This window comes from Leuciscus leuciscus (assembly GCF_965113295.1).
Source record: "Leuciscus leuciscus genome assembly, chromosome: 25".
NCBI classification, from domain to species: domain Eukaryota; kingdom Metazoa; phylum Chordata; class Actinopteri; order Cypriniformes; family Leuciscidae; genus Leuciscus; species Leuciscus leuciscus.
The window spans coordinates 26,354,969-26,368,356 of NC_138724.1; the positions used below are offsets into that span (position 1 = coordinate 26,354,969).

Below are 13,388 nucleotides of genomic sequence, written 5' to 3' on the forward strand. Positions count from 1 at the left end.
TTATTTTTATGATTGTTTTAAATGTACTGATGAATTATGCACACACAAAAAACACAAAGAAAGTTTGTTAATAAATAAATAAATGTATTAAATTTATTTATTTAAATATTATTGCTTTTACTCCCATTTATATGCTAATTTAATTAATATAAATGTTATTGTGCACATTATAAGTACTGGCTTTATAATGTTTCGACAAAATGTAGTAACTTACAATTACTTTTCTTGTTAGCTCATGATCCCCTCTTACTGTACTTTTCAACTTTTCAGCCGCTCTTATCCAATCACCTGGCTCCATTCTGATACGTAAAGGCCGCCTCCCAATTGATAAACGGAGTGTCTATTTACACTAGGTGCAAATATCGAGCCTTGTTGGCAGAGGCTATTGACACTAACTCCGCCCACTGACGTCTGGTTGGGCCAGACGAAATATTTGAAAACTGTAAATAAAGTGTCTAATGTGTTTATCGGTTAGGGGGATATTATGGGGGTTAGGTGTAGGTGTCCAAATAAGGTTGCATCCATTTAAGAATTGTAAGAAATATAATAATTTACACTCTATGTTATTATTGCATACCGTTAATGTAAAACAAAACTGAGGTGCAAATAGTATCTGCCACTATTTATAAGTATAAATAACATCTAACTCCTATTTGCACTTATCCTAAAGAAAATACGGCACATTTTTACATAGTGTAAATAGAATCTATTGCTTTTTTCACATCCTGACGTCACGTGTGTTTACGGGATGTGTGTGAACGCACTCACAGATTCCGGAAAATCACTGGCAGTGTGAATGAACCAAACTCAAACATTCCCGGGACAAATCCGGGGACACATTATCTGCGTATTTTCCGGAATCTCTGTGTGAAAGGGGCTTTAGTGTAAATAGCAGCTGCCATTGATAAAATCCCACTGAAGTAAACTGGGTTACAAACTGAAATACACACTGGGTCTACTTTAAAGAGAGCCACTTAAATGTCATTCGGCACATTAGACCTATGAAACAAACCAAAACTCTGCATGTAAAGCATGAACTCATCTTGTCGAACTGTTGGGGGATCCCACTCCACTTCAAGTCACTGAGATCAAGAGGAGAAACACACACAGGCTTGTAGCAGAAGCAACTAAACCAGTGTTTTGCGTACTAAACCCAACAACACCTCATCTTCCACATGGATATTCTTTAGATCCGTCCTCGTCCACAGAACAACGGCATGCACAGAAAACAATGAAGAGCGAAACACTGGGAGAAGTCTGGGATTTGTCTTGAGTTTCCTTCTCCTACAGAGCAGCACAATCAGCCCAAATGAGATGAAATTGCCAAACAGTTGCAAAAAATAAACATTAAATCCATCACAGGCTCGAAATGAACAATCCCAGCATGCAGATTAACCACACTGATTCCATTTAAAACGCTTTCAAAATCAGCCACAAAAGAACTGGTAATTTAGTACAAACCCAAAGCCCACTAAAGCCCGTCACACACTGTGCAATCGGACCCTTTTCACACACTGTGATGACTATCAAAGACTACACGCCGACGACTTAAAATGTCTAAAATGTCACTGATGATTGTGCTCTAAAACAAAAGAAAGTCGCACAATTCTTCTCAGATGCCAAAAACTGTACAGTGTGCACTGTGATGAACAATAATCACTCATAATAATGCAGAACACAAGCCATGATAAACCTCTTTGTTGCTAACGGAGTTTTACAGCAGAGTGTGTTTAAAATTGAAGTTACAATCTTTTAGATGAACAAGGAGCCCATTCATAGAGAAGGTTTATTGCATGTTGCTATGGATATGACAACAATAACAGATGGAAGATGATATTATAAGAGTACTACATGTGCTTCAGTGAAAAGAGGACTTCATCCTACCAGAGAACACCTGTGGAAAGATGAATGAGGGAAATCACTCAACGTGGTCTATTGAAGTCACACATTTCAATCACACCTGCATGAGTTTTCAAGATGGCCGCTAGTGAACTGACTTCCTGTGCCCGCAAATTACAAACACTACATTACCCATAATGCAACAAAGCAGGGTCAAATTTGGCTGCCTTAAAGGGGTCATATAATGGTACATGCACTTTTACAAGTTGATTGTACCGAAATGTGTGTTGGCAGTGCCTGTACACAACCATCATAAAATGATAAAAATCCATCCAGTGTTTTTTTTTTTTTAAATCTCCTAATATGTTTTCCCGTCTCAAATCGAGCCGTTCGACCTTGTGACGTCACACGGTCGGACGCCCCCCCACGATTGTTGATTGACAGCAGCGTTTCAACACAGACCCGCCCTCGCTCGTGAGCGAGCTGTCATCATAGTCCGCTATTGTTGATACGCTGGAGCACTGTCTATGAGCAGAATGGCGTCTAAGCGATTGTGGTGTCCTTTTCTTGGGTGTAATAAGGAACACAGCAGTCATTTTGATGTTCCTAAATCCGAACCACTGAAGACGCAGTGGCTGAGTTTGTTTTCGAAGGGAATATTCCCCACGATCAACGTCAATGCTTTCATGTTTGCGCGAATCATTTCACCAGACTGCTTTATAAACGAGAACATTGAAAAAGGTCTTAGCTCCTGTCTGAGTATGTGTTGTTTATGTGCCTAATGACTGTCATAGTCTCACAGACTGGTTATTTTTTAAACAGATCAGTAAAATGTTAGTGCTTCAGCCCTGACAGTTGTACCTAACACTGCATAGATAACGTTACACATCACTGACAAGCCTACATTTACCGAAAAAAAGTTTTAATGACCATTAGCTGTAACATCAATCTGTCAATGAACTAACGTATACATCAGTAAACACAGCGTTCGTAGTTCACTACTCTACCCTGCCAGTACACACAAAGATAGATCAAAAGTGACATTACGTTAATCAACCATTCAGAAACGTCCTGTTTTCCGACTCCGGTTCAAATTGATACGGTTGCACAGTGTCCTCAGAGACTCCCTATGCCATTCTTCAAAATATACCCTCAACTGTTGTCAAGGCAACACTCCAGGTGTGTTGTTGTGGCAAAACACCCACAGAACAGAGAGGCGGGGTGAGCAAAGCTCATTATCATTTAAAGACACATGCACTTAAACGGCGTGCTGAAAACAGCTGTTTTTGACCATGTAAAATGAGTGTTCTTACAATACTAATGAGAATTTTTAATTAAAGTATATTACAAACTTTTACTTTAGACCCTAAAGAATCATATTAGCTTGTACAAAAATGGCATTATATGACCCCTTTAAAATCCTCCTGAGAATTTCCAATTTACACCTATTTTTCCTCTCTTTTAGAAGCTTTTAGAGCTACTGCTAAAACTAAAGGTTAAATAATGCACATTAGCTGCATAAATTACATGCTTTATGTGCATTTCAGCATGCTTGCGCTGGTGCAACGGATGATGGGAAATGTAGTCTCCCACACAGCCTGTTAACCCAGTCCACAACCTCATTTTCTGGCAGGCTTCATTGCTATTCTTCATCAACAGTACACAAAACACGAAAAACAAATCAAGTCATTAGGTCTACAATGGTTCATCACTTTTTTGCTAAGAAATTCTATAGAAGTTATTACTGAGGTTGCCAAAATATTTAAAAGCAACAAATCTAATTAAATGTATTTATTTACTCCACACTTAATCTCAGTAAGAGGTAGAAATGAAATTTGTTTGCCATCTGCCATGAAAAAAGTAAAAGAAAGTAGGAGCAAAAAATTCTAAATGTTCCCATGAAGTTCTCCTGGTTATACGAACGCTAAGGGAACATTCCATTTTAGAATTTGGCAAACATTGTGGAATTGTTACTTTTGAATGTTCTCTGAACATTCTAAATCAAGTAAGTTTGAGTGAACGTCCTATTAAAGTAACTGAAAGAATAGTGGCCACCCTACATAGTTAGGTCACAAAAATAGTGAATTATTTGTATATATTCCACTGTAAACAATTAGTTTGAGTAGGGCAAACTTAAACAAATTAGTTTTTAGAACTTTTTTTCTTTTGAGTTCACAAAACTGACAGATTTTAAGAAATCCGAATTGTTTCACTGTTTTGAGTTTTATGAACTTTAAGTTAGACTAACTTAAATTTAACTGAAACTGGGCTGGGATTTCTTTCTACCAGCATGCTTAGCCATGGCACTCAAAAGGGAAAGAAAATGCTAAATTAAATTAAGCCTTTAGGTGTGTAGAAGCAGAGCTGGAACTAAAGTGAGCCAGATCGTACCGTACAGATGTCTTGGCGTGATCATAACATCTGCCCTCTTCCGCTACAGGTGTGCTGGCAAACCGTCACAGTGATGAACAGAAGCTGGAGATAAAGATGACGTCTGGAAGCAGCTGAAGCTGTCAGGCTTCATGTCTCCATCCTCCCCTGAGGGAGGACAAGAAGATGAGTGTCGCCAATCATCACTCCTTCAACATCCTGACCATCATCTTCCTCGTTCTGTCTACTACAGGTAAGACCAAGAAGTGTGCAGATGGTGTAATGTAACGGCTGTTTATTATATAACGTTATCTGCTGTCTGAATTCTGCTGATAGGAACAAACAGAGCCATCAGAAACCCTGAGAAATATCTAAAACTGAACTTAGCGTTACGCGTTTCTTCAACTATTTTGTAGAAATCAATATTTTTATTATGGAGAAAAGAGGTGAAACATTAAGTAGGAAAAATAAAATGATAACAGACATGGTTCAAGATGAGCAAATGTGAAAACCACTAATAATACACACATTTTCATGCTTTAATTTTAGTTTATTTATTCACTTATAATTTAATTTGAAATTAATTTAAATGTAATTTATTAGGGGCAGTTTTAAAACTTCATTATAGGTGCAAATTGACCGTTAATTTGTGTAAAAATCTTAATATTTCTCAGTTAAATCACAGTAAATGCATGCGTGTTTGTATTGATTATAATTCTTACTGTTGTTTTAAAAAACGTAGTAAAACTTTAAGGAAAAATATATGATAAAGAAAGGTTTTAAGGCAGATTTAAAGTGACCACAGCAAAGTCAAAACCTATTTTTAAGTGATAAAGATCAACCTGTGGGACACAAAGGTGCCCGTAGATGAAGAAACATCCTCTTATCAGATTTACCGCTCTCACCCGCAGTCTTTCTTTACCCAGAATCTCTGAGCGGTTCAATTTGTCTCGTCCATTGTCCATCTGTGTCTCACTGAGCTTTAGATGGTGAGTTTTCCCTCCGCTGGGAGACTGAAGCTTCCAGCTTTTACATTGATCGGGTGTCCGGATTGTGTGAGATTAGAGGTCATAAAGCTGGATCAAATCGAAAAACCTCTTTAATTATTAAAGACGGGCGTGAGTCATTCTCCCTGCAGAGATTTTAAAGTCTTGGACAGCATGGAGAAAATCATCATGAAGCAAACGACAATGGTGTCACGAGTCTTTAGACGCATGCCGTGGTTTTATATATATAGACTGCTGTTCAAAAGTTTGGGGTCGGTAAGATTTTTTTATATTTTTGAAAGAAGTCTCGCATTTATTTAATCAAAAGTACAGTAAAAACATTTTTAAAAAATTGAAATATTATTACAATTTAAAATAATTGTTTTCTGTTTGAATATATTTAAAAATGTAATTTATTCCTGTGATGAAAACTGCATTTTCAGCATCATTACCATTATACCCTACCGTTTAAAAGTTGATTTATTTACCGTTATTTATATATTTATTCATTTTTTGGAAAGAAATTAATACTTTTATTCAACAAGGATGCAATAAATTGATCAAAAGTGACAGTAAAGACATTTACAATGTTACAAAAGATATTGTTTTCAACATTGATAATAATAATAAAGGTTTCTTGAGCAGCAAATCAGCATATTTTCATGATTTCTGAAGGATCATGTGACACTGAAGACTGGACTAATAATGCTGAAAATTCAGCTTATATATATACAGTATATATATTACATAATATACACACACACATACATAGTGTGCAGACAAACACATTTTTTATTACTTTTTAAGCAATTTTTTGGTCTATTTTCCCTGAAGAGAAAGACTGTAAATTTGCTGTTAATTGCTAAATCAATTTTCAATAAATTTTTAGGGGCTTTTAGAAGTGCATGAGCATACAAATGCCCTCAGCGCTTATAGACATTCACTAAAAGTGTTCACTTACTTAAGGACAAGCTTTTTGGAAATAAAGATTTTTTTTTTGATATACTTGTAACAAATAGATGAAATGTTAAAATAGTACTTGTTAAAATAAAGTAAAAAAAAATAATGCACTTTTTGCTTTTGTTCATACTGTGACTGTGAGGGCATTTTGTTGCTACTGACACCTCAGACAAACACAGCTTCTGTTTGTGAGCATCGATTTGGCGTCAGGGGAAAATATGAGTTCTTACTAACTTGCAACTAAACTTTGATTACTAAAACATTGTTTGGGAACGTTCATTATAAGACACATAAAACGTTTAAGACTCCCAGGCTTTTGTGTTGTCTTCCTGCAAGACTTAATTAAACCACGTCAAAACCCTCATAATTTGCAGCTCCGTTTAAAATTAGTTTTGAAGCTTTAGCTCTAGTTATTTTTCTTCTCACATTTGTCTAATTAAATCTAGTAAAGCCTGAAAGAATAGAAACTTGAGCAGAAACTGAAGAACATTTTAGTTTATCTACACAAGTGCAGATTTGCCATAGAAACCTTCACCGCCGAATGAATCCGAGCTAATTAGGCCGAATCGATTTAAATTCAAAACAAGTGCATGATGTGGTGCTGACTTCAGAAAAGTGCTCTTTAGCATGATGTCTGTGAGCTGTTGTGTCTGAGTGGTTCAGGGTGAATCGTGTCAACATGGGTTAGTCGCTCAGACCTCGCTGTCGCTCTGTGTTCTGAATACGGAGATGAATAATGAAGCAGAACTACGACTGTCATATGAAAAAACCCACCAACCATTGTTGCACTTCCTTTGTGCGCGTGTCCGAATCAGCGAGGGATTATTCCAAGCACGTTTTGATGCTTCAGAAACCATCCAATTCCATTTCCATTTCTGAGAGGTCCACTAAATATGGTGAGCATCGTTAAATCAGGGGTGAATTATAAATGAAATTCAGTAATTCACTATCTTATTAATTAAAAGACTTGGCTGAAGATCAGTGGTTTAAAAGTGAAATGCTAGCTAATGCCTGCTTTCGGCAATCCAAATCACACCGTACGACATGGACATATTAATAGAGCAAGATGAATCGCACTTTGGCAATTGTGGTTTTATTTGTGCTGAAAAAGAGAGGACGAAGCAAAAGAAATTCATACGATCTCACTCCTACAAATTCGATTTAGCAAAAATCTTACATATTTTACGAGTTGCCCAATTCGTATGAATTCGTACGAATGACCTACCCCTGACCCCGCCCCTAAAGCTAACCGTCACTGGGGTTTAGACAAATCGTACGAATTAGTGCTAGTGAGGTCGTACAAATTCATACGAATCAGTCAGATTTTACTCACTCGTACGAATTCGTACGAATTGGTCGTGAGATAGCGTTGGTAAAGCGCTATACCTATAAACTTGAATATTAGGCTATATTATATTATTTTATGGGCCCTATTTTAAAGATATAAGCGCATGGTCTAAAGCACACTGCGCAAGTTCACTTAGGGCGTGTCCGAATCCACTTTTGCTAGTTTAACGATGGGAAAATGGTCGTCAGCGCATGGTCTAAAAGGTTTGTCCCTATTCTCTTAATGAGTAATGGGTGTGTTTTGGGCATAACATGCAATAAATCAATCAGAGGCTCATCTCCAGTTCCCTTTAAAAGCCAGTTGTGCTCGAGCCATGGCGGATTCGCTATTTACATGGCGGAATTTACAAGCGGAAAGACTGAACACTTCTCTAGCGAGGAAATGGATCTCCTCGTGAGCAAGGTTAAAGCGCTAGGAGACCATCTACGGGACAAGCCGGATTCACCATATCTTTATGTACACAATAATAATCTTTTACATTGTAATCCTTGTTTTTTTATATTTGGCTAGTTTGTGTGCTGCAATAAGTCCAAATAGTCCCTGTGTTGTAATAAGCAGAGTGTAGGCCTACACATTGTGGACCCACATATAGGCTCAACTCACTCTTAAAAAAAAAAAGGTTTCATGTTTCAGTTGCTCAGTGGCGCAGTCTATTTCAGTTGCCTGAAAATAGCAACTGAACACACCTCGTTTTCTGACAAGCATCCCATATGCGCACAAATAGTTTAATGCTATTTAAACAATGTGGCGCAGGACGTGAAAATGATAACTGTGTCGGGCTGAAACTAGCTAAAAACACTTGCGTCGCGCCTGCCGCTGCATTGCACCGGATGTATGATAGGGCCTAAATACAATCTAACACCACATGCTAACTTTCCTGTTTATCATTGTCTTTTCGTGCAGCTCTCTCTGCTCACTTTCGTGTGTGTGAGCCTTACATCGACCACAAGGCGCGCTACCACTTCGGCTTCCACTGCCCTCGTCTCTCGGACAACAAGACGTATATGTTCTGCTGTCACCATAATAACACAGCCTTCAAATACTGCTGCAACGAGACCGAGTTCCAGACAGTCATGCAGGTCAACCTGACCACCTCACCGGACGGATACGCTCACAAGTGAGTCTCCTGCCTTCAACTTCACACGCGCTGTTGAACCAGATTATTAGACTAGGGAAAGTGTGCACCAAGTAATAACTTTTGATTCAATGCAGTGATCCTGGACTTTATGTTGACACTAACAGCCTGGTTGCATCATCACAGATACACTATGTTTTTGGTTACCAATGCCAGGTGTATTTCTCACCTTTTATTATTTATTATATTTTATTATTTATTACTTTTTATATTACACGCATAGGTTGTTGTGTGGTTTATCTGTGGTCTCTATATATTGTTTGCAATTTATATATATGTACATATATAATTCCTTTGTTATATAATTATTAAATTAAAAATAATAAATCAATAATTCATTTTAATTAAATGAATATAAATCATGAGTAATATAATGAATGAATAATATAAATCATATACTTTAATATTTTAATTATTTTTAATTAAAAAAAAATATTTAAAAACCTTTTAAAATAAAAACGTGCATGTAAAATATCTATGTGCGTGTCTCTGTGACAAAGATGTTATATTTACCTTTTATTAATTCATTTATTTATGCATGTTGGGCAAATAATGCAGGACATTTATCCATTTTTGTGGCTCCATTGCACCAGTTATTTCAGAAATACCGCATAAATTAATCAATCAGTCAATAAAATTGACATGCTTAATAAATAAGTCACATGAAATATTAATTTGATTTGAAATTATGAAGTGATATGAAAGAGATTAAATTTGCACCGCTACGTAGGAAACCATTTGCGCTTTATTATAGTTGACATTAGTATGTCATGATTGACCAATCAGAATGAAGTATTCCAACACTCTGCAGTAATATTGGGTAATATTTTCCCCTGCCACTAAATCCTTGATTACAAAGTAGTTTCAGAGGTGAAAGATTTCTTGACAGAGTAGGCCTATGATAAAAGCCAAATTAGTTTTATGGCCAGAGGTCACACCTGCTCTTTTTACTTTCTAACGCAATGAAACGCTTCCCTTCTCATCAAATATTAACTGAAAATATGAACTGCTCCCAGATCAGCGTAGCAGCCTCACATCGTCCCTCTGAGACGGTCTCATGACAGCTAATGATGTGGAAATGCTGCGAGTTACTGAGAGGACGCCTGTCCTGGTGGGAAGCCATTTCATTCTCATCTGTGGTCAGCAGGATTCAGCCAGTGATATTTACTGATGGCCTGAGGTTAAATCACCCTCACTGAGTCTCAGAAGCCGCAGAGAGAGCACAAACCAGCAGCCTTGGACATACACGGCTTTGGCATATAGGCATGTCTGCTGCAGATTTGAGTTATTGTGCATCTGGCTTTTATGAGTCCAGGCTAGAATGAAATAACAGCACACCACTGTCAATAGCCCGAGATAAATGTGTGTGTGATTATGGCCCAGAATCATACACACACACACACATATGATGGCAAGACAAAGTATTTTAATTCTGGCCCATAATCGCACACACATATAAATAAATGTGATATCAAAATATAGTTTAAAGCTGGTATAAAAATGTAAAGCTTCTTTTAGAACTGCCGCAACTTTACTTTGCATATTATTAAAAAAAAATATTAGACCAATAATTTTACACCAATAGTGACACAATGGCCTGCACAGTTTGTCACAGAAAAAAGTAAAACATTTAAATCAAATGTTTCATGTAGAAAAGACTATTATTATTATTATTATTATTAAAATAATAAAATGAATAATAATCTAAAATAATGAAAAATCCCAACTCGAATCATAATAGCTTAAATTAATATTTAATATAATAATATTAATAATTTTAATCGTTTTATATAACTACTATCAGAGAAAAAGTAAAACATTTAAATAAAATTTGTCATGTTGAATTTTTTTTTAAATTATTATTATTAAAAATATAAAAATCTATAATTCATAATAATCACAACTCAAATCATAATAGCTTGATTAAATTAATATATAATATAATAATAGTAATATTTTTATATAAATATAGTCACAGAAAAGGTAAAATATTCAAATATTTGTCATTTAGAAAATATTATTATTAATACAATATCAAACATTTATCATTCATAATAATCACAACTCAATAAATCATAATAGCTTAATTAAAAATGTATATTTAATATAATAATATTAATCATTTTAACATTTTATATAAATATTATTTAAATAATGTTACTTGTTTGTTTTTTGTTTTTTTTATATTTGTAGGAAAATAGTGCAGGACATTTTGCATCAAATAATAGACAAGCCAATCATCTTAATAGAAACATTGTGACCCACTTTGATTTTCTTCCTCATAAATCTATTTTAGCAGTAGTGTGTCACCAGTTATTTCTGGAGTTGCAACAATGAAAAAATATATATTTTCCTAACTAAACATCCGATAGTAAACTGTTTGGATCTCTTTGATTTGTTTTACATCAAATATTAAAGTGAGGGTTCAACTATTAAGTATATATATAAGTATAAATACTTATTATATTGCAATTCGTTTAAAATGTTCAAACTAGCCAGTAATTCTTGCCCAATCCCGTTTTCCTCCAATTCTGGCGAGTGCTGATGTCGGACTCTGGGTACCAGCATCAAAGAGTTCTGATATCACACACACACTGAGATATCACACACACACACTGAGATATCACACACACATATGTTCCCCTTTGCTCTTGGCTCTAATAACACCATGGGCCCTATTTTAACGATCTGAAACGCAAGAATCAAGCGCGAAACGCAAGTAACTTTGTGGGCGGGTCTTGGGCGCTGTTGCTATTATACCGGCGGGATAAATGACTCTTGCATCCGACGCAAATCTAAAATGGGTTGGTCTGAAGTAGCTTCATTACTCATAGTTGTGGTTTGGACGTAACGTGAAATAAACCAATCAGAGCGACATCTCACATTCCCTTTAAGAGCAGGCATGCTTGTTCCATGGCGGTTTGCTATTATAACGGCGGATTTGCAAAGCGCACGCCAGGAGCGGTTCACAGCCGAGGAGACCGACGTTCTCGTCAGGGCCATAAAAGACTGAGAAGTGACATTGTATGGGGATGGAGAAACACACCCAAATTAGCTTCGGTTAAACAGGCTTATAATAATTTGGGTAAATGTGTAAGCTAGATTTATGCCTATTTTTCACATCTTCATGGACACAACAAGATTCCTCGTGTGTTAATATTTTTCCTTGTAATAATGTATGATTTGCAAAAATGAAACTGCTGCATCTGTGTGTAGATGAGAGAATCAAAGTGTATGCGTGCTGTGCACACGCTACATTGATTATGAATAAGCATGTGCCCTTAAAATAGCATATGAATAACATGCGCAACGCGCCAATGACTTTAGACTAGGTTTTTCCTGGTCAGTGGCGGAATTGTTTTCTAAACCTGCAAAATAGCACCAGGGAACCTTTGCGCCGGAACACGGCTCCTCTCTGCGCTGAACCGCCCCCGGGAGCGCAAGTTCATTCCCAAGTTTACTGGCGTGCGTCTGTGGAGGGAAAAGTCCGCTGTGCGCGGGTGCAAAATAGGATTGATACATGCGTTGGTGTACATCCGTCTTTCGGATGAGACGTAAAACCGAGGTCCTTACTCTCTGTGGTCATTAAAAATCCCATGGCATTTCTCGTAAAGAGTAGGGGTGTAACCCCGGTGTCCTGGCCACATTCCACCCATTGGCCCTTACCAATCATGGCCTCCTAATAATCCCCTTACATTACATTGAATTGGCTCTATCACTCTCTCTCCTCTCTCCACCTATAGCTGGTGTGTGGTGAGCGCACTGGCGCCGTTGTACTGTGGCTGCCGTCGCATCATCCAAGTGGATGCTGCACACTGGTGGTGGTTGAGGAGAGATCCCCTGATATGATTGTAAAGCGCTTTGGGTGTACAGTAGTACATTTAAAAGCGCTATATAAATGCCTCATTCATTCATTCATTCAATTCTCAATCTCGCTGGGTGCGAGGTAGGGCCCCATATGTTTATGAAGGCCTCAGTATTGTCCCTGTTGTGGCCTTGTCTGACAGTGCACGGCCTGTGCTTCATCAAAAAGTGGAAGTTTTCTTTCAGTCTGTGCATGGGATTTACTTCAGAAGGAACTGTAAAACGCTTTATTAACACTCAATGCCTCACATAACACTAATGAAGTTTGAATTTATTGAAGTGCTTTAACTTTTATAAGACCACTAGAGCTGCTAAAGAGTTTCCATCCATTCCTCAAGGCTTTTTGATACTGTATATCGTAAAAAATGCTTGTTTATGGCCACATAAAACATTAAGTGCATCTACTTTTTTCTCTGTCGCAGCAATTACTCCGCATTAATCGGCGTGTGGATCTATGGATTCTTCGTCATGGTGCTGCTGGCACTGGATTTTCTCTATTACTCGGCCATGAACTATGAGGTGTGCCGGGTGTATCTGGAGAAGTGTGGGCTGGGGGGCCGCTGGCTGAAACAGGCCCGCTCTCAGTGGCACGGGGACGCACAGGCCGCTCAACCCGCAGCTCCATCACAACCTCCAGAGACACACCAACACGGCTGCGGTCAGGCCAGACACAGCCTGACGGGGGACACACAGAGTCCAACACAAACCACACACAATACGACAATGGCCTGGTGAGTGAAACAAACCGTGTCTTAAAGGAATATCTCCAGGTTAAATACAAGTTAAGCTCATTCTGAAGCATTTTTCTACTTCTCCTGTCTGTCTGTTTTTTTTAAAGAGGCCATATTATGCCCTTTTACAAAGTTGTGATTTTGATTTTGGTGTC

General features: G+C 37.4%; 1 protein-coding gene across 1 annotated transcript in view; it reads left to right on the forward strand.

Moving 5' to 3' along the window:
* The window catches only part of shisal1b (shisa like 1b), a 54,447-nt gene that overhangs the window by 17,371 nt on the left and 23,688 nt on the right, over window positions 1-13,388 (forward strand). The window contains exons 2-4 of the mRNA XM_082159150.1: window positions 4,280-4,462; window positions 8,407-8,620; window positions 12,925-13,233. Coding sequence (XP_082015276.1) covers window positions 4,396-4,462; window positions 8,407-8,620; window positions 12,925-13,233 — 590 coding nt within the window. The 5' untranslated portion in view covers window positions 4,280-4,395. The remainder of the gene's footprint in view (window positions 1-4,279; window positions 4,463-8,406; window positions 8,621-12,924; window positions 13,234-13,388) is intronic.